Below are 21,905 nucleotides of genomic sequence, written 5' to 3' on the forward strand. Positions count from 1 at the left end.
AAGCCGGAAGTGGTGCTGAGGCTCAAGTGGTAGAGTGCTAGCCTTGAGAAAGTCCAAGGACAGTGCTCAGACCCTGAGCACAAGCCCAGGACTGGCAAAAAAAAAATAATAATAATAAATAATAAATAAAGTCTGCACAGTGATATGAAATAGTGGTAGCAAAAAATTACGAGTGTTGACAGGTCATGCCTCATTGTCTTGAGTAAAGTTAGCTTGTGGCAGGAAACACTTCAGAAATTCCTGCAGGCTGGATTAGCCCTAGCTAGAGAATGCAAGTAGTAGGGTAGAGCTGGAAATGGGGAAAAAACAAAAAACCCCCTATAGACTCCAGAAGAGGGTAAGGTTCATGTTGGTACCACTGCAGAGTCCAGGCTGGAGATGGGCTGCGGTAGAGCTATGGAGTGAAGAAAGGAGGACGGTCCCATGGGGACCAAGGCAGGCCCTGGGATGGAAGCTGTTGTGGCTGGCGGGTAATATCAGTTAGAAGTCTATTTTATTCATGCTTATGGAATGGATGTGATCTAGTCATTGTGTAGTCATTGTCATCAGGAGGCTGAGATTCATGTCATGTCTCTCTGGCAGTCATTCTGTCCAGTTCTTGATAAAGCAGAAAAGGCCTAGGCCTATGCTCTCCACCTTCCAGAGGCCCTGCCATCCTATAGAGCTCTGTGCCACATGCAGCCCTAAGGGACACCGAAAATTCAAATACCGTCATGCCCTAGATTAGTTTAGAAAAGCTACTTATAGTGTTAGTTGTGGTGGTTGGGATGTACAGATTGTTTACAAAATCCTACTGGAGTCACACACTCAGTCTTCTCATTAAAATCTATTAGTAGTACAAAGCATAAAGATAGCATTGAGTTTTACCTCATTTTTTCAGTAAAACATATTTTAGAGGGATATTAGGGAATATTACTAGAATAGGAAGGTAGTAACTCAAAGCCAGGCACTGGTTATCTCACACCTATAATCCTAGATACTCAGGAGGTTCAGATCTGATTATCTTGGTTCAAAGCCAGCCTGAGCAAGAAAGTCGGTGAGATTATTTCCAATTAATTACAAAAATTCTGGTAATTCAGAGGGAACTGTAGCCCAAATGATAGAACACTAGCCTTGGACAGAAAAGCTCAGGGGTAGTGCTTAGGCCCCATAAGCCCTAGGGCCAGTGTACACACACGTAAAGATAGCAAGAGCCAGGTGCTGGTGTCTTGTGCATGTAATCATAGCTACTCAGGAGACTGAGAACTGAGGATTGTGGTTCAAAGCCAATCCAGGGTTCAAGCCCCACAACCAACAACAATAACAACAAAAAGGTAGTAAGTTGGGGGTAGTGGTGGTGGTGATTGTTGGTGGTGTAGTTTAATTAGGACATTTTCCAATGTGCCTGGTGTCCATAAGGCACTGGATGTCCTCTGGGTTGTGAGTAGAGTGATAGCTTTAGGCCTAACTGGAATAGCTATTGGTAGCTTCTCAGTGGTGGGCGACAGCAGTCTTCCCTTTGTGGGGAAGAGGAATGCCTGTCAGCCTAGGCAGCACTGCATGAGAAAGCTCTGGCTAAGGACCTCCACACATGCAAAGGGCCTTCTGTCTCCATAGAAGAAGTTTATGTAGGATCCTTTGTCTGGGCTACTGGCTTGTGAGGCTAGAGGATATTTTCTAGTGATTTTTGAGCTATCGAGAGATGCTAAGAACTTAGAGGAATATTTAAAAGATAACGAGGTTACCAGGATCAGTAAGCAGCAGAAACTGTATGGGATTTTTACATTGTTTTAAGTAAGTGTATATGATGTAAGAAAAGGCCCGGGAAACCCGGGCCTTGCTGATGGGATGGAACTTGTATAGGAAGTGAAGCCATGTGTCATGGTGCACACGTACAATGCAGCACCTGGAGGCTGAAGCAGGAAGAGCAAGAGTTTGAGTCTACATAGTGAGTTTAAGGTTATCTTGGATTATTTATTTAATGAGACCTTGTCTCCAAACATACATACAATATGCCCATAAGTACATACCTAACAAGCCAAATGTGATGATTCCTTCTGATAATCCCCTCACTTGAGATGCTGTAGCAGAAGGATCATGAGTTCAAGGTCAGTCATTAAATAAATAAGTAAATAAACATACACCATGCATGCATGCATTTTGAATGGATGGATGCTGCCAAGAGCTCTTACTTTCCCAACAGTATGTTGTGCATTTTGCTGTCCCCTATACTGCTATGACCATTAACATCTGTCATTATCCTGGAAGGGACGGGGTTGAGTTAGGAAGGGATGCTACCTTAGCCCCTGCTTAAGTCACTAGTTATACAAATTGGTCAGTCAGCCTGTAGAAGTCTGAGGACTCAAGTACAGTCTCTGAATTTTCTATCCTTTGTCACGTTGTCCCACATAGGCCCACGTTCTAGACCAATGGAAAATTGGATGTGTGCTCATGCCAATTTTCAAATGCATGTCTTTGATTTCCATGAGTGTTTCTGTGTGTTTTATCTTAGCAGGATCTGGGGCCAGTTCACCTCTCACATCCCCATCATCTCCGACTCCACCCTCTACAGCAGGTTAGTAATGGGATAAGGTGTCACTGTACCCTCCTCTCTCTACCAACAGAAAGAACTCGGCTCTTCCTCTTCTGCTTTAGTCCAAGCATTGCTAGGGTTGGATAGTACCAGCCTACTCTGGTAGACGATGAGAAGTGCGCCTTACCTGTAATGTAGGAGAGTTGAGGGACTGCATTTCCAGGCTTGGGGTTCATGAGGATGGACTCGTTTCAGGGCCTTTAGCCATCCTCTGACTCAAGCTTGCTCTTTTTGCTGAAAAACTTCATTCATGTAGGAACTCCTTAGGTCAGGACCAGGGAACTTTCTCCTTAGAGATTCCACCCATAATGTGGGTTTTGTCTAAGAGCAGAACTTGCAAGATGCCTAAGAGCAGAGTGTAACACTGCTACATTATAATAGCTTCTCTATTCTGCTCTGGATGTATTTAATTATAGGAATATATTCTACTATTAGCTTTTGTTTCACCTTTGTGAATCAGTGAAATACTGTGAGTATTGTTTCAAATATTTTTTAAGGATTGTCATGGGGAGAGCTTACAAATAATCTCCAAGTTCTATAGAATACTGTACTTTTATAATGCTGTCTTTACTTCCTTATTTTCTATTTGAACTAATATCTCTCCTACCCATTTTGTGAATTTCTTTCTTCCATTCTTTGTGTTTTTCATTACATCTTTCTGCCTCCCCTCTTTCTCGCTTCTTTCTTTCCTTCCTCCCCCCCACTCTTTCTCTTCCTTTCTTTCTTTTCTATTTACCACTGGGCTTGAACTCAGAGCCTAGACACTGTCTCTGAGCTTTTTTATTCAAGGCTAGTGCTCTACCATTTTGAGCCATAGCTCTACTTCCAGTATTCTGGTGGTCAATTGGAGATACAAGTCTCATGGACTTTCCTACCCCAGCTGGCTTCAACCTTTAATCCCCAGATCTTAGCCTCCTAAATAGCTAGGATTATAAGTGAACCACCAATGCTTGGCTTATTTTGCAAATTTCTTAAAAACTCCAGGGCAGTATGTCTCCCTTTACTACTTCTGTGAACCACATGTTCTAGTTATCTGAAGAACTAGTCCTGCCACTCAGAATTTATAATTTATCAGCTGTTCTTGGAAGAGTTCTTGCCACAATTTGAAAGGAGAGTAATTAGATAGATTAGTATGTGAATTGACAATACCTTATCTTTAAAGTTTGTGGTGTTGTCTGGGAGTCACCAAAATATTCTCTCTCTCTCTCTCTCTCTCTCTCTCTCTCTCTCTCTCTCTCTCTCCCCCCCCTCTCTCCTTCCCTGCGTCCCTTCCTTCCCTCTCTCCTTTCTTCTCTCTCTTTCTCCCTCCTTCCCTCCTCTCTCCCTCCCTCCCTCCCTCTCCTCTTCTTTTTTTTTTTTTTTTTTTTTTTTTTTTTTGTTGTTGTTGTTGGTCATGTGGTTTGAACTTGGGGCCTGGGCACTGTCCCTGAGCTTTTTTGCTCAAGGCTAGCGCTCTTTCACTTGGAGTCAAATATCCACTTCTGGTTTTTAGATGGTTAATTGGAGATAAAGAGTCTCACAGACTTTCCTGACAGTCTGGCTTTGAACTGTGATCCTTGGATCTCAGTCTCCTGAGTTCCTTACAGGTATGAGCCACTGATGCCTGGCTTCCACCAAGATTATTAACTCTCCAAATCTTCTAGTTGACCCTCCTGAGAAAACAAGAAATGAATACAGGAGGACTACTGTGAATTTCTCACTTCTTCTAGTGGGGCTTTCTAGCTGGCTAAGAGTGGTTACTTGTGGCTTACTGCAGAATGTTCTGGGGTCAGGGCTGGTTTTGCACAGCGTATTACCTGATTCATGGGGACAGTTTTGTCAGTTTTATAAGAAATTCCTAGCAGATAGTTCTTTCTTTTCTTTAATGTTGACAAAATCATTCCCAAAGACTGTGTTCTGACCTCTGCTGGCCATTTCTTATAAGACATCTATCTCATTTTTTAATGTAGCACCCTAAGCAAGCAGTGAGTTTATTTACACATGATGTTCTCAGGGTACACTAACTAGAAGTCTGTGGCTTGCCAGGGATTACAGAGATGACTGACAGAGCCCTACCTTTTCAGCACCTAAAGAGCACCAAAATGACATAGTTCAGGCAAATATTATCTTCGTAGAAAAAATGCTAGTAACATTTTTTCTCTACAGTGGAGTTAAAGGATCTGCACTTGAAAAACTAGTCCATCTGATCAGCAACATTTTGAGCTTTGTTCTATGCGAAGCATCAGAGATAACGGAATGAATGTAGGAATGTCATGGGGTAACTATACCAATGGGAGATGCTCCACAGACCCTCACTGGAGCATTTGCATAGGCTTGCTTTGCCTTCAAGGCCTCTTCTGAGTAAACACAGGCCTGTGGTGGCAGCTTTTGGCTGGTCAGCCCTGTTTAGACTGGCTCCTACTTGTGGCAGAAGGTCTTTCTTCCTACATTTCTGCATGCCATTCATCCTGTGGCTAGAATCATATTTATTCAAATGTATGTACTTGTAGACCCACTTTATGGTTTTGCATAAAGTATGGTGCCTTCCAGTTGTATGATAAAAAGTAGTTTGCAGAAATGAAGCTCATATTTTCATGTATTAAATTAGAAGAATTCCCATGGGACGTAAATGTCATAATCACAATTCAACTTGGAACTCAGGAGAAGTACACCAGGGATGTGGAAACCCAAGTTTTGGATTACTGCTCACTGTTTAGGGATCTTGGACAGGGCACCTAAGCTCTCTGTGCTTCATCTTTGCCATTTGTAAATGAGGATAATCACAGTGCTTGTCTTCTCAGTGAGCCCCATAGTTCACAATTAGTTCTCCAGACCTTGAACAAGCCAGGTCCCACAGAAGAATGAATGGGGTTACCTCCTCTGTAAAGGGAAAAGAGCAGCATATAGTGAGAACCATGTCCCGGTACTTTCAGTGTGAAGTAATTTGGGGTGGGTAATGGTGGTCTTACTGTTGCTTCTAGGATAAGGCAGAAGTGGTAGATGTTCCTAAGTGAAGGGGCTTATCTTTATGAGCCCTTTCCAGCAATAGGGATCTTGTCTTGTCTCTCTGCAACAGCTCTCTTAGGGCCTTTTGGGGATTCTCACCAAATGAGGGAGTAATGTCATTTATTCAAGGGTGCTGCAAATTTGATTTCCCCAAGTCAGGGTTGACATTCTTCAATGCTCTAAGAACCTAGTGGGTTTGTGTGTGTGTGTGTGTATGTGTATGTATATTTGTAATGAGAACATTCTTAACTCTTTTCTATGAAAGGTTATTTCCTGCCTCAGGAAGGTCATTCTTTCAAGAACTTTAAAGTTCTTTATCCAGGCTTATTTCCAGTAAATGTCACCAAGCAATGTTTATTATACTCCTCCTTCATAGAGCTGAGTGGTTTAAAAGGTCCCAGTTTGTATACATACAAATATTCACTCCTACCCAACTTTGAGTGCATATAGTCCTGTTGCTTGCTAGTTTGATTTTAAAAACAGATTTTCAGAGGAATTGCTTTTTGGAAGGTAAATAAGCAGGAGGCCCTAAACTGTTGTTGTCTAGATGATTTACATCCAACACCTTTTATACCAGGTACTGTTGTAAGTATTTCATTTCATCCTCATGAGTACCTTCCTATCCACTGAGAGTAGATTCCAGTTTAGCTTTCTTTTACATAGGCAGAAACAACTTCAGAGAGGTTGACCTCTTAGGTGTAAGAGAATTTGACCATGGTCACACAAATAGGAGGAGTTTCTACAGCCTGGATATGAACTTGGTGCTGTCATTGTCCATTTAGTCATCATGAAATGCCTGCTTTTATCAGGCTGGGCTTGAAGGCCTGAGCAGTAAAACCCAGCTCTGTCCATGTGAAAAGAACCCTGAATACAGAATTAGAAATCCTACTCTGTGTCCTAGCAGTACATACTCACTGTCACCTTAGACAAGCAATTGTTATCCTTTAAGAGTTCTTTGAAAAGGCCCTTGCTCTTTGTTAGATGGATAGTGTTGATGGTAGGGCTTCACAAGCAGTGGAATACTATTTGTGTATAAGCTATGAAGACCCAGTCACCAGTGGATTGTAGCCCTGATTGTGATTGTAGCTTTTTTTTCTTTTCTTTTTTTTTTTTTTCTGTTGTGGGGCTTGAACTCGGCCTGGACATTGTCCTTGAACTCTTCAGCTCAACGCTAGCGCTCAACCACTTGAGCCACAAAAGCCACTTCTGGTTTTCTGGTGGTTAATTGGAGATAAGAGTCTCACAGACTTTTGTGCCTGGTCTGGCTTTGAACCACGATGCTCAGATTTCAGCCTCCTGAGTAGCTAGGATTACAGGCATGAGCCACCCGTGCATGGCTCCTACTTACAGTTTTTTAAGCAGTCATTTGAGGAGAGAGATCAGTTCTAGAAAACACTTGTGTAAGAGTGAGTGGAGAGAAAGGGAAGTTTTCAGTCTGGATAGCTGGAAGAGACAACACTACCTCAAGGACAGAGAGATTGATTGAGGTTAAGACTACGAAGTTAAAAGTCAATACTGGGGGTCGGGGGGGGGCATATGATACTGAAGGCATCAAAACAGATATGTTTCTTTGGAATGTTGGAGTTTGCAGAATTTGCCTGGCCAAAGTCTGAAACCCATTGCAGGCTCAAAATTGATTCTGTTAGTATGTGGTTATGTCTAAAGCCCTTAAAGCTTGTCGTTTTTCTCAAAAGCTACATCTATCCCATGTGCTGATTGGAGTGCTTTGGCTCTGCTCTCTGCTTGCCTGAAGTAGCCACCTCTTGAGCCCACTTACTCTTAACCTTCCTCCTCCATTCCTGAGCCTGACAGGAAGTCCTCCACCACTCCCACTGTGATGTGATCCTCCTGCATCCCCTACCTCCACACACAAGGTGCCACAAGAGGCGAGAAAGGCTGTCCCAGAGTCCTTTGTCTCTTCTAGAGCTTCCTGTTGGTGGCCTGCCTGCCCAGCCAACTGCCCTACCTCAATTCCAGGCCCCTTCCCAGGGGAAGGAACTTTCTTCTTGGCCTTGGGGCAGTTTTTCCTTAAGAACTATCTGAAAACAAGCAAACCAACAAAAAACCACAGCTATCTGTCCTTACTAAACCCTTCACTTTCAACTTGGAATCTTCTCCGTTTGAAAGAAGACTTAAAATTTTCCTTACTTTTTTTCTTTGTAAATGACCTTAAATTCTGTCTTACTTCATTGTGCCCTGGGGGAGGGTGGCCTGCTTGGTAGCTACGTGCCCTGGAGGAGCTCCTCAGTAGACCCTTTTATGCTTTTGCTTCTTCTAAGTTTGAATAGATAAGTTTCTGTTTTGGGCAGTAGAAGATGCTGTGTGCGGGGGGAGAAAGGGATTGCAATAGAAGGAAATATGCTCCTGGTACTGTTCTGCTCTTCAAGGGAAAAAACACCTCCATGGTTCTTTTGAAGTCGCTGTTGTGATAATAAATAAAAATATCACTTCCTTGCCCGAAGAAATAGTATGAAGAAGGAAAGTGACTAGTACATTTGTGATGTCCTAAAAAACAGGTGTTTAAAAACCAGGCCATTTAATGGTTAAGCATATTTTAGTTTTGTAGTGTGAATAATGAGCATGTGCTTCAGACTAATGTTTTACTGTGTTATTATGTGATTAAATACCACTTGAATCTGAATAACAACTGTGTCCCCTTTCTCTTTTTCTCTTTGCTGTTTTCAGTAGAGCATGCGCCATTTTGAACGTGAATTTTCGGTAAAGTAAGCTTTGCTAATTTCTCTGGGTTTAAAGATGCTCTGTTTCTCTGTGTGAAACAGGACCTGAAGCACCTGTCAGAGGTGATGTGCTTGGGAAAGCAGATTTGACACTATTTTCTTATTGGAACATTAAACTGAAATACAGCATCTTTAAAGAGCAAGTGACTTCATCTGCATTCATTTCATTTCTATCATGACCTTCAAATACTTTCATTTTTCATTGTTTTTAGTTTTGAGCATGGTATTTTGGTGTATTTTGATTTTGTACACCATGACTCTCAAAGTTCTGTTGCTACAAAAATGTTTGTTCATAGTTAACCTAATGAAGAGACAAAGGTATGTAGGTAGTTGAGTTCTTGACTACAAGAAGAGCTGCACCACTGGCTTTTATAACTGATTACACAGAGAAAGTTCTTTTTTAAGGCATCATTAATAATTCTGGAGTTGATAAGTATAGCCTCAAGCCAAAGAAAAGGTGGTTCCCAAGAGCTGAGGGATACCATATTTGGGGATCACTGCTCTTCATTCTCCTACAAGGAATGGGTAGGTGTGCTCTGATCAGTGGCTTCCTACCCTGACCCAGAGACTCGTAGATTCCTCACTGCTAAAATTGGCCTGAGAGCTAGGTGTGGTGGTTCATGCCTGTATTCTCAGCCACCTGGAAGGCAGAGATTAGAAGAACGGAGATTTGAGGTTAATAGGGGTAGGATAGGAGGTCAGATGAGGGTGGGTAGGTAGCAAAGATCCCATCTCAACCAACTAGCCAGATATGGTGTTATGTGCCTATAGTCCTAGTTATGTGGCAGGCCAAAGGTATGAGGATCTTGGTCTGAAGCCAACTCCAGGCCAAAAAAAAAAAAAAAATCAGGAATATGGCTCCTCTTTAACATTTACAAGGCCCCAAGTTCAAACCCCAGTACTATAGATAAATATTTAATAGAACTGGTAACTCATAGAGGAGAATGTATTCTGCCTGGCATGCCGCTCTCGACCTAGCTTCCCTTTTTGCTGCCCCAATCTGTGCTCTCTCTCAAGGCTTTTACTTGATTGTCAGGTTTCCATTAGGTTTTGTGAAGGAGATTCTGGGGAGGGTAGATTAGTTGATTTTAGTATTTTTGTCCAGGAGAACATGAGATAGGATTAATAAGCTCTGGCCTGGTTATAATTGCAGTTAAGTTGTTTTAGAATATCCCATATCCTATCACTAACATAAATCTGTCCATTTTTACCTGTTTTGGTAGACCTTTTGGTGGGAGGAGCTTTCACATCTTATGTCAGGCTGTATGTGATGTCATATGCCTATGGATCTAGTTATGTGGGCTTGTCCTACATAACTGCAAGGTTTGTCACAGGCCAAAGAACTAGTCTCTTCCTCCTACTCCTTGCCATTGTTTTTATTATGTCTTATCTTATTAAGCCCTAATGGATTTTTAAAGGAAACTCTGGACCATATTAAAAAAAAAAATCCTGGGCTGGGAGTTTGGCCTAGTGGTAGAGTGCTTGCTTGCCTACCATGCACGAAGACCCAGGTTTGATTCCTTGGTACCACATATATAGAAAAAAGCCAGAAATGGTGCTGAGGCTCAAGTGGTAGAGCTCTAGCCTTGAGAAAGTCCAAGGGCAGTGCTCAGGCCCTGAGCTCAAGCCCAGGACTGGCAAAAAAAAAAAAAATCCCAAAGGCTGAAAACAAGGGATAGGGTTGTACTTAGGGACTGAGTCCTTAGCATGTATTCCTATCTCATCCCGTTTTGGCCTTCTGGTTCCTAGGCCTCCCTAGCCCTATTGTACATTTCAACACCCACCATAGTTTTCTCAGACCTAACGAGAAAAAGTAGGCCAAATGGCCTATCAGGTCCCTTCTTGAACAAGAAGCTCTCCTTCCATACAGTCCTCAGCATCCATATGCTGATGAGAGTGCATGGCCAGTGGACATTGGTTGTTCCCTGGGGGAGGGGAGCAGAGGTCCCTCCTGTCAGCCACCCAGTGTGGTTATCAAGAGTCTGAGTTCCAAAAGCTCCAACAGAGGGCTCCCTCCTCCTGGCATTTCACAGGTCGTCACTTCAAAAGACCCCTTAGGACTGTTTCCATTACATCTTCCTTCTCACCTTAAGTCACTTCAGGTTAAAAGGCCTTTTTAATCCGTATAACCTTGTGACATAAAGCCAAAACAGCTTTCCACATTTCATCCCAGCATAGAACACAATTAAACTTAGTTACTGAGTAGATCCGGTGCAACATACATTTTGTTCATTTGTCTGTATGTAGTCTCTATTTATATTGCTATATTATTGTTATTGGTTAACACGATTACCTACCATGAGTGTGTGCATTTGTGTGATTCTTTAATTTCAGCTGCCTTAGGTTGGGGTAAAAGCTATAAAGGAAGGTAAGTGATTTTCTATAAATTGTAAGACTTGCCTCTGTTTCCGTTCTTGGTGGAAAGAACATACTATTATATTGATGAACCTGTGCCATTTATCCATATGCTGTGATGTTAGGTCTTTTACCTGTTATTACTGTAGCCTACAGCAGTAAGAGAGCCTCCCAGCGGAACATCTGGTATAGCCTGAGGAGGAGAGGACAGTAATAACAGCAATAGACAGGTGGGGTTTCAGAAAGCCATAAGGTTCACAGGAGATGGGATAGTAACTGCAGTGTGGCAAGGTTCTGTGAGGCAAGGATATTTCTGTACATAGTCTTTTATTCGGGGAGAATAATTCACCCATTGACTCAAAAATGTGAAAGTGAAGTTACAGGTATCCCTGAAATCTGAGGGGAATTACTATGGATACTTATCCCATTTCCCACTCTTTGCTCGTTAGGGTAGAATTCAACATTCCAGGCTTTCTGTTGCTTCAACAAAGATGCCTATGTATTGCAATTCTCCCTGAAGATGCCCTTGCCAGGAGAAGAGCTCTCACTCTCAAGTCCCTGCTCCCAATCACTGGCATTCTATATTGTTCAGTGCAACCTACTAGGAAAAGCTTATTCAAGGCATTCTGAGGAATGCATAACTCATCCACCACTGATTCCTTGCTCTAGTGGCTTGGCATTTTATAGTAAATCACATCCTTCAAATAGTGTGTTAAAGCATCTAAAGGACTCTTCATCCTTTCTGTGCATATAGATGTCTGTCTGGAATTGCTCACTCACTAGAGATATGTGGGACCTGGCAAGGAAATGGGATCAGAAAGGCCTATAGCAGAGAATGCCACTGTGTATGGTTGCATTCATCTGTGACACTTGTTTCACATCTCTCCTCACTGTTACTTGAAGGAACCGACTACCTTTGATTTTTTTTTTAAGCTTGTTTTTGTTTTCTAAATCACAGTTCCTGGGCATTTATGATGTCTTCACAAAGTCCATTCCCCCCTGGTCTGAGTAGCTGCAGTATACAGGGTGGGTGTTAAAGTGGATACTAATTGTCTCTCATCCCTTCCTCCACAGGGCTGTCTGCATTACCTCCACCTCCTCCACCTCCACCTCCGCCTCCACCACCAGCAGTTCCCTTGCCTCCTATGGGCACAGAGGCACCTGCCCAGCTCTTGCCCCAGGCTGTGAATGGTGTGAGCAGAGGGGCCTTGCTCAGCTCCATACAGAATTTCCAAAAGGGAACTTTGAGAAAAGCCGAAACCTGTGATCACAGCGCTCCTAAGATTGGCTGACACTTCCTGGCTTTCTGTTTACACCGGAGAGACAGGTTCTTTATCCATCCTACTCCTTTAACGCTAAAGTACTCTCTTTCTGGATGAGTCCTCCAGGGCCACTACAGCCATAAAATTCTGCAGAGGCACTTGGTTAAGAAGCTTTCAACAGGAAAATAGCCTCCAAATAGAATCAAGTTGGCTGACATTGCTGCCTTAAATTACTTGCTCCTTTATGACCACCATGAAGGAGGCTGTGTCATCCTCTAATGGACATCTTTTTAGGGCGGCAGCATATTGGAACAAGCATTTTCACCAACTGAGGAAATGGACAGAAAAATCACAGCAATGAGAATATTGTCACAGCAATGAAGGGCCTTTGTGTTGCAATCCTTTCTACCCCATTAGAAATATTTGTCTCATAGCTCATTTTCTCTGAAGCATTTCTGGTTACTTCTTAGGTAATTCCCATTTCTGCTCCCATTATTTCCTTTCAGCAATTAATACTATAGTCCAAAGCAGTCATGTTGCTGAGTTGGAGAAGCAACTGAATTCATTTTTCCCTCACATATCATGGAGGAAATTTCCTTGGTCAGTAGTTTCAAGAAAAGTCCCACTGTGCCTATAGAACTTTGGGGTATAAGAGCAACTAGGGACCCATACTTCTTTTTAGTTAGAATGTACTGAAACAGACAAGATGTTAATTGCAGAAATAGCTTCTGCCAGTTAATCTTTTCCTCATCAATTAAATCTAGTTTGGGGCTAGGACAGGAATCATTACAACATGAGTAATTCTGGCACTCATAATCATTCTGATTTTCAATTTATCCAGATATATCTTTTAATGATACTCATTTATTAGAAATCTTTGATTCTGATTTACTTAAATCTTTAAATTGCACTTTAAAGGATTATAAATAATCCATTTTAAACTTCAAGTACACACATCAGTGTTGGTTACTATGCAGAGAATGTCATTGTGTATAGTTTCATGTAATCTGTGATAAATGTCCAGCTGTATTTTTTATTAAAATAAACCATGTCAAGAAAATGTGTTGTTTGGGGCTTGGCTAGATAGTTCAATGACAACTCTCCTCCCCCCGCCCCCCCAGGCCTGGGCTTGAACTCAGGGCCTGGGCACTATCCTTGAGCTTTCTCAAGGCTAGCGCTCTACCACTTGAGCCACACAGCACCACTTCCACCTTTTTCTGTATATGTGGTACCAAGGAATGGAACCCATGGCTTCATGCATGTTAGACAAGCACTCTACCACTAAGCCATGCTCTCAGCTCAGATGACAACTTTTTAATTGTGTTTTTGCTTTCCTCCCTATCTGCATCATTCTTTTAATGTCCTATTTTCCTTAGTAAAAGGTGATGTCTACTAGATACCACCTGTGCTTCTAGAATTTATTAAAATCTTGCATTTCAGTATCTGAAAGGTACAGTACACAACAATGACTGTTTCTTGACAATGGGAAAACACCCATTACCAATTTTACTTTCAAAATAAAAGTCTGTGAACAAACTCCCATTCCACGTGTGATGTGGTCTAGGTGATCAGTTCCTGATGAAAGCTGTGGTGTGCCAATACCTATTTTGGAAAGTCTCAGAAAAATGAATAAAAATAAGTGTGTGGGGGGCCGGGAGTTGGCCTAGTGGTAGTACGCTTGCCTAGCATGCACTAAGACCCAGGTTCGATTCCTCGGTACCATAGAAAAAAGCTGGAAGTGGTGCTGAGGCTCAAGTGGTAGAGCTCTAGCCTTGAGAAAGTCCAAGGATAGTGCTCAGGCCCTGAGCTCAAGCCCAGGTCTGGCAAAAAAAAAAAGTGTGTGTGGGGGGGAGGGCTTAGTAGGTAGCTCAGTGGGTAGAACACTAGAGTTCAGCATATATTTGATCTCTAGCACCACAATAACAAAATATGACAATAGTTTTATTACCATACCAGCTTATTTTCCATTTGGTATTAATTTTAGAATATTTAATTTCTACTCTCATTGTTTTATGAATAAAAAAATACAATTACTCATACTTACACATTCCTTTATTATCAAAACAATTGTGGTCAATGTAGATTATACACTTTTCTTTTTAATACATATAAGTTACTGTTTTTTGGATATACCTTTCATCAGTACCCTGCATTCTTATCTTGTCCTTCTAGTGAAAGGGTAAAATTTTACACTAATCTTACTCAAAGGACAGGACAATTGTAACAGAAAACACGAAGTCTTTGATGGGAGACATTTAAATTTACAAGTACAAAAACACCTGTTTCTTGCTTTAATGATAACTTTACTTTCTGAATAGTAAGGTCTTACAGTACAATCCAGATAAAGTTCCAGCCAAGTGTTTTAAATAAATTCCAATGACTTGATCATTCAAGTCCAGGCTAGATATTCAGTGTTTTCTTTATAGCAAATATGATGTCTTTGACTTGAGGTACAGAGTGGTCTTCTAGAATCTTTGCATAAGGCATTGGGACATCAGCACCAGTGACGCGGACAGCAGGAGCATCCAGGAAATTGAACGCAGGTCCTACGAGAAAAAGAAGCTCATATGAGAGACGAGAAAAGCTAGGTGATCACTACATCTCCTCCTGGCCAGAAAGAAAAAGCGTAAGGAAATCATGGTTATAGGAAATGGTTTCTACTTGCTTCTTAAAATATTTAGCTAAAGGACAAAGTGCCAAATAGACAAGGTGAAAAAACATGTTATTTGGCCATCTTTAGGCTTTTGATTGGTTTAGTATATATTCAGGAAAAAGATGTTTTTTAAAGCTTCGTTATATTTTCTAGAACCAGTTTCTTTGAAATACCTTCCATGATCCTGGCACAAATTTCAGCTCCTACTCCAAACTGCGGCCAGCCTCCTTCCACAGTTACGAGATGGTTTGTCTTCATGACACTGGCTTCTATGGCATCAATATCCATTGGTCTGATGGTACGCATATTAATCACCTAAGCAGATAAAGAAGCTTTTTAGAACCACTACATTGCAAATATGGCTAATCCTCAAATATACTTTTGTTTCTAGGAAGCCTAAATCTGTCTATCAACATGTACTTGAATTTATAGATATAAAAGAAAAGCCAAGTATGGTGTACATGCTTGCAATCCTAACACGTAGGAGCCTGACTCAAGAGGGCTGTAGGCATTGTTCCAAGTGGTAGAACACCTGCATAGCAAGATGTAAAGCCTTGAGTTTATATTCCAGTACCATCACCTAAAATTGGGGGGGGGGGGGGGGGATTCAGAATCCTAAGTGGTTAAGGTTAAAACCAGTTGGGAAAGCAAGATAGTTCTCCATTTAAGTAGGAGTTTAGCCTAGCAGTAGAGTGCTTGCCTAGCATCCATGAAGACATGGGTTCAATTCCTCGGTACCACAAATAGAAAAAAGCCAGAAATGGTGCTATGGCTCAAGTGGTAGAGCCCTAGCCTTGAGAAAGCCCTAGGACAGTGCCCAGGCCTTGAGTTCAAGGCCCAGGAAGCAAAGAACAAAGTAACAAAGAACTGAGTAACAAAGAACTGAGTAACAAAGCAGAATGTTAATTGTTAATCTGTAATAGAATTCCTGAAACTCATGATCCTCCTTGCTTTCCAAGTGCTGGGATTATAGGCTTTTGCCAGTGTCCAGGTTTCAAAAGTGAAAAAGAGGCTTTTCTGATTTTTTTTTTTAATGGGTCATGGGGCTTGAACTCAGCCTGAGCAATGTTCCTGAGCATTTCAGCTCAAGGCTACCACCTTGAGCCAAGCCCCATTTACCGAGGCTTTTCTAATTTTTAAAGGAACATCCACTCACCTCACATTCAATTCCCTCTTTAGATAGTACAGTTGCAGCTTCTAAGCAGTGGCCCACAGGTCTTGAATGGGCAACTACAGTTATATGTGTGCCTGAAAAAGGAATAATCACAGGATGAAAGGTCAGGTTGAAACTAAAAGTGGCAGTCAGTCATACTCTGCAGTCAGCATGGTGCATCATTGGTAAATCTTCAACTCAGACACACTCTAGGAAGCTGACAGATGTGGCAGGCTTCTTAGAAACAAAATACCAATCTGTTGGTCTGAGTTGAAAAATCCAGACATCCCATTCCTAATTTAACCTCATTCTTTTCTAGTCTTAAGTGGCAATAACTTTTAGATTAAAACTGACCTACATAACACAGGAAATAGAGTAAGCATAATAAGATGTATATGAAAGTTCTCTTACCTTGCCTTTCTATTTTGGCTTTTCCAATGGGAATCAGGAAATCTTTTGATTGAGCTTCTGCAGGTAGTTCAAAGGGAACTCCATACATTAATTCGTTCTCTAGCATCACCACTACAGAGCACCATAAAAGATTTAATTAGCTACATACAGGAAGACTGAAATGGACCATACAATATCATTCTCCTGGGAAGCCTTGTTTCTTTCATGTCCAACAGCTTACGGATGGTTCAGGTACTTACAATTGGGGCAATAGAACTATTGAGGTTAAGTCAACACTGTTTCCTTTACCCTACTTCCATCCCTTTACCATCAGAAATAAGAACGTCTACATTCTTTACTATGCCTATAAATTAGCAGCATTTTAGCTATGTCTAAATAGGTTTAGAAACCTTTAATAGTTCCTTCTGTGCAAAGATACCATTCTCAAGTTTTGGTTTTGTTTTGTTTTTTTGGCCAGTCCTGGGCTTGGGCTCAGAGGCTGAGCATTGTCCTTGAGCCTCAGCACCACTTCTGGCCTTTTTTTTTTCTATGTATGTGGTACCGGGGAATCAAACCCAGGTCTTTGTGCATGCTAGGTAAGCACTCTACCACTAGGCCAAACTCCCAGCCCCCATCTCAAGTGATCCAGGATTCACACTGCTGACCTGGATTGTTATCCCGAATGGCTGATTTAATAAGTCCTTTTGCATCCTCTGAATTCCAGGGGCTGACCACCTTTAAGCCTGGGCAGTGTCCATACCACGCAGCAAAGCACTGTGAGTGTTGGGCAGCTACGCCTGCTGAGGCCCCATTAGGCCCCCTGAATACTATGGGCACAGGCTGGAGGCCTGCAGACATGTAGTAGGTCTTGGCAGCTGAGTTTATAACCTGGTCAATGGCTTGCATAGAGAAATTGAAGGTCATAAATTCACAAATGGGCCGCAATCCAGCCTGTGAAATCAAAAACAGCAACAAAGAGTAGCATAAAAACATTTCTATGATATTCAAAGGTTTTTAAAAGATCACATGAAAAGAAATTTCATTACATACCATAGCTGCACCAACTGCAATTCCAGCAAAACCCATCTATAAAGTGAAAGGTGAATGAAAAATCAAAACGAATTAGGGAGATATATACAACATACATGCCCCTCAAAGCCCTTCCTGCTGGAAGGCTCACCTCAGATATGGGAGTGTCTATGATCCTTTTATCTCCATATTTTTTCCACAGGCCTCGGCTAACCTACAATTAAGAATTGACTCCATTACTTTAAAGAGTATGTCAGGGAAAACGGTTATCTTGGTTTTGTGTACCTTTCTACTATTTTGGTTACCTTGTAGGCCCCATCATACTGGGCAACTTCTTCTCCAAGCAGAAATACCTTCTCGTCTCTTTCCAGCTCCTCATCCATACCTTGATTAATAGCTTCACGGACTGTCAGCTGTCATAGGTATGGGAAAACAGTAAGCTATAGTGTTACTTAGGACACTATTGAGATTGTCTTCTTTTACACTTACCTAGTCTGCCCACACAATAAAGCATTAACACTAAAACAAACACATCTCAATTTTAAAGTTCTAAGAATCCTAAAACCAACATTCTTGTCACAGTCTTTGAATGTTGATGGGCTTACTCAGCATTTTCCTTGAAGGACACCCAAGAAAACTGCTTGCTAGATGAACTAGTTCACAGAATTTCCTAAGTAGAAAACATTTTAGTACCATAGAGACCTAACGGGCACAGAACTATACTTAGGATGCCTGAGTAAGGCTAAGAACTGTGCACTCTAGGTGTCAAGCACTGCCAAACACTTCATATCCACACTGGAGGACTCATTTTAATACATAAAATTGTAGATTTCTCTAGTAAGAAATGAAAGGAAGCAGGTTACCCTATGACCCCAATTCTAGGAATATAGCCCAAAGAGTTAGAAGTGATAACACAAACCTTACATCCGCACCCCAGTGTTCACAGCATTATCTACAAACCCAAAGGGTAGAAACAAGCCAAATGTCCATTCTTGGATGAACAGAAGTGTGTGTTTGTAAGGCTGAATAGTGCCATTCATATTTACATAAGTGATATACATAATAGAGACATATCTATTAATCACATATATGTGTGTATGTTGTGTGTACACATATGAGTATGTACATATACTATTCAGTCTTACAAAGGAAACAAGCCTTTAAGACATTATGGTAAATGAATTAAGCCAAACACAACGGGGCCAAAGGTTCAACTTAGTGAGGTTCTAGAATAGGCCAAGGAGACAGAAAAGTACTATGGGGGAGGGGAGGCGGGGGGGGGGGGCAAGGGATGTAGTATTAATATTGGATAAGAGATTCCGTTTGGGATGATGAAAAAACTTCTGGCAATGGTTAGTGATGACAGTGCATAAGTTGGCTACACCTGAGGTCACCGAATTACACGCTTCAAAGGGGAAAGAGATAGGGGAAGAAGGCCGGATCTTCTCCCAGTGCTCCTGTGATTCCAATACGCCTCCCGAGGTGACAGGCCGGCTCCGTCGACGCCAGGCGGCGGCAGGGGCGGGGAGAGACCCACGCAGTCTGCAGGCGTCTGCAGAACCCCGAGCCCGGCAGCCGCCGCCTCTCCCCGCGGAGCCCGGCAGCCACGGCGCAGGCGCCACCCCGGCCGGAGCGACTCCGGCCCGGGACCCGGACCCTCCCCGCCCCGGGTAGCAGCCGCCCCGGTTACCTGCAGCGCCGCCGGTGCGGTTCTATGAAAGCGCCTCTTCAGCAGCCCCGAAACCTAGCGAGCAGAGAGAAAGACGCTCAGGGGGGATGCAAACGGGGCAGGGGTCGTGCAGGATGGCGAGGGCCTTCGTCTACCTGCTGAAGGGGTCTCCGCATCAGCCCAGATACCGCCGCCATCTTGACCGTGTCCTCTAGCCGCCTCCTAATGACAACACAACGGCGCCGCCGGAGATCAGGCTCCGCCTCCTCCCCGGCGCGGCCAATGGCAGGGCGCGAAGCCTGCGTGCCCCGCCCACCTGCCGAAGGCTGGTCGCGGCTGTGAGGAAGCGGGAAGGGCGGCCCTTGAGCCTGGGCCCGGGGCGCTCACGAGTCAACTTACCTCCTGCGGGGCAGGGGCTTGCACGCGGGACGCACGCGGGTCACACGCCTCCGACTGCGGGTATCGGGAACGCGTGGAGCATGATCGCGCCGCGAGGCTGGAAGGAACTTTTGAGAGTTAGGCCGCCGCTGCGGGTACTGGAACCCTCCGAGCGCCCCGCGCCGGGGACTCACCGCGCGGTGACCGGAGTGAGTGTCCGCCGCCCGACCGCGCCGTCGGTTGGGTCCGGGCGTGCGCTACGTTAGCCGACGCCCTAGGCGCCTATTGTGTGTCACGCTGCTCTGTGACGCGACGGGTTCTGAGGACCCCAGGGGCGGATGCGTGGACCGACTGTGAAGCCGGCCGCTTGGTGGCTCACGCCTGGAATCCTAGCTGCTTTGGGAGCTGACACCTGGGCATCGTGGTGGTTTGAATCCAGCCCGGGCAGTTCCACACCCAAAAGCCAGGGGTAGAACTGTAGCTCAAGTGGAGCCCAAGTGGAGCACTGAGCGTGGAGCAAAATAAATAAGCTGAGGGGCAGAGGTCAGGCCCTGAGTTCAAGCCCCAAGCCTGGCACAGGAAGGGGGTGGAGGGGGGCTGGCCTAGAGGTCATTTTATACTCCCCATTTCTGTCTTCCAAACCCCCTCAGCTACCGCCAGTGATACTTGAGACATTCAGTTGCTCGAAATCCCAGTTAGATCTCGTCCCTTTGGTCCAACCAGGAAAGCTCGAGGAAGCCAAACACTTTTTAACAGAGAAACCCCTGAGTTTTATTTAGATGTCACTCTAAAACGGACTCTTGGGTCCTGCTTAGAATAATACTGTGAGTCAGTTTTTCTCTCCCTCATCACTTAGCACTGAAAGATTTCAGGAACCAAAGAGCCTTAAAGGAGACTTTTCCTGGTGAAGGAGCAGTGAACCAAAGAGAAGTCAGAGTCAGGATGTTGGGGAATTCGCATAAAAGACAGTATATGGAATACAATGTATGGAATATGCACCTGAAAACTAAAGAAGCCAGAAACAAGAGTCTGTGCAGCTAGTCCAACCAGTTCAATCAGGAAGATAATGTGACACACAGCCTCAGAATTTTCTTCTACAATAAACATTGCAGAAATATTAAATATAATAATCAGTACATTCACTTCCTTTAGACTGGCCAGTTTGGAGGCTGATCACAGTTTTCTATTTAAAAGATACAAAAGATGAAATACTGAATTTTAGATCCATAATTTTTTAAAAAGGAGTCTCTATACATAGGCTCCTTAGATTTTCCCAGAAGGGGTTGGGAAGTGTAAGTTGGCCAAATAGACTTCTCAGAATTGAACCTTTGCAGAGTTACAGGGAATATTTGTTTGTATGTTACTGTGGATTTTATTGTCCTTTTCTGAAAGTCCTATGTGGACCAATTTTTTTTCCGGTGTTGGGGCTCAAACATAGGACCTGCAATTCTACCACACCCTTGTCCTACCAATTTGGGTTTTTGTGTTGTTTTGATTTTAGCATTGCAAACATTAGCCTTTCATTTCTCTCCCCTCTCCTTTTTTAACTGGTGAAATGCACATTTCCACCAATCTTTACAGTTCCTTTCTCACTTCCTCTTGGTCCTTCCTTATACAATATCCCCTGGGTGACTACAGGCCTCATCTTCATCATGTTTAGTTGCCAAACGTGAAATAAAATACACAGTGATCTTTTGTGTCTGGCTCCTTTAACTTTGCAGAATGTTTTCCAAATTAATCTACGTTGTAAGATACACTCTTCTTACAAGTTTGAAATGTGTAAAAGCTTATAAAGTCTTGCAAAAAATATCACAGAATCACAGAGTTTCTGTGTGTTTTTTACCCTAAAGATAATATCCTTCTCTGTAGCCATAACATATTGTCAAAATCTAGAAGCTGACATTAGGTAACTATACCACGGTAAAGATTATTCAGATATCACCAGCTTTTGTATGCATTTTTAAGTCTCTGTGTGTATGTGTAAATTCTAATACCAGTTTTATTTCATAGATTCATGTAGCCTCCAAAACAGTATAGAATTGGCCAGTGCTGTTGGCTCACACCTATCAGCTGCTAATCCGGCAGCTGAGATCTGAAGATAGAGATTGGAAATCAATGAGCTTGGGCAGACAAATGTCTCCAGTTAATGAGCAAAAAAGTTCAAACTGGAGGTATGGCTCAGTGCCAGGGCACTAGTTGAGAGAGATTCTGAGGCTCTGAGTTCAAGTCACAAAGAGTGGGAAAGAGAAGAGGAATACAGAATTGTTCCATCACCATAAAGAACCTTCCTTATGCTACAACACAGTCACATCTTCCCCAAGTCCTGGCAACCACTAATTGGTTTTCAACCACTGTGCTTTTTATTTCAAGAATGCTATATAGGCTGAGCACTCAGTGGTAGAGTATGTTCTCAGCATATGGGAAGCTCTGGCTTTGATAGATCCATAGCACCACACACACACATGTTATAGAAAGGGAACCAATACAGTATCTAACTTCAAGATGGCTCTTGAGATCCAGTCAACATTCAAATCATTTGTGTATCACATTTCCTTCCCTTTTATTGCAGAGTAGTTTTATGAACAAATCAGTGTATCCATTCAAGGAAGGATATTAGGGTGGCATTTAACTTTTTTTGTTATCAATAAAGCTGTTAAGAATACCGGCTTACAGGTTTTTGTGTGAATGTAGCTATTCATTCTCCTGGGAAATACTCAGGAA

At 42.8% G+C, this 21,905-nt stretch overlaps 2 protein-coding genes across 15 annotated transcripts in view; one reads left to right on the forward strand and one right to left on the reverse strand.

Annotated features, from left to right (window-relative positions):
• Positions 1-13,630, forward strand: part of Pxk (PX domain containing serine/threonine kinase like) — a 73,534-nt gene extending 59,904 nt beyond the window's left edge. For 2 of the 13 annotated variants that reach the window (XM_090322978.1, XM_090323001.1), the window contains exons 17-18: positions 2,492-2,554; positions 11,725-13,630. In XM_090322978.1, coding sequence (XP_090179104.1) covers positions 2,492-2,554; positions 11,725-11,942 — 281 coding nt within the window. In that variant the 3' untranslated portion in view covers positions 11,943-13,630. Of the gene's footprint in view, positions 1-364; positions 512-2,491; positions 2,555-8,242; positions 8,276-10,629; positions 10,664-11,724 lie in introns of those variants that run through there. The other 11 variants (XM_090323017.1, XM_090323036.1, XM_090323072.1 and 8 more) reach the window with 11 other exon arrangements.
• A 564-nt stretch (positions 13,631-14,194) lies between these two features.
• On the reverse strand, positions 14,195-19,469 carry Pdhb (pyruvate dehydrogenase E1 subunit beta). Of its 2 annotated transcripts, XM_090323086.1 has the most exons (12): positions 19,379-19,469; positions 19,206-19,302; positions 18,962-19,028; positions 18,828-18,881; positions 17,443-17,550; positions 17,289-17,351; positions 17,159-17,194; positions 16,774-17,059; positions 16,130-16,240; positions 15,722-15,813; positions 14,739-14,880; positions 14,195-14,458 (listed from the first exon to the last, which is right to left on the reverse strand). In XM_090323086.1, the coding sequence occupies exons 3-12, from the start codon at positions 19,001-19,003 to the stop codon at positions 14,313-14,315; spliced, it is 1,080 nt and encodes a 359-aa protein (XP_090179212.1). In that variant the 5' UTR covers positions 19,004-19,028; positions 19,206-19,302; positions 19,379-19,469; the 3' UTR covers positions 14,195-14,312. The 2 variants fall into 2 exon arrangements, with proteins under 2 accessions (XP_090179212.1, XP_090179213.1); XM_090323087.1 differs by lacking the exon at positions 19,379-19,469 and having other exon boundaries at positions 19,206-19,318.
• Between the last annotated feature and the right edge of the window lie 2,436 nt (positions 19,470-21,905).

The sequence above is a fragment of the Megascapheus bottae genome, chromosome 2 (assembly GCF_031878675.1).
Source record: "Megascapheus bottae isolate mThoBot1 chromosome 2, mThoBot2.hap1, whole genome shotgun sequence".
Classification (NCBI taxonomy): domain Eukaryota; kingdom Metazoa; phylum Chordata; class Mammalia; order Rodentia; family Geomyidae; genus Megascapheus; species Megascapheus bottae.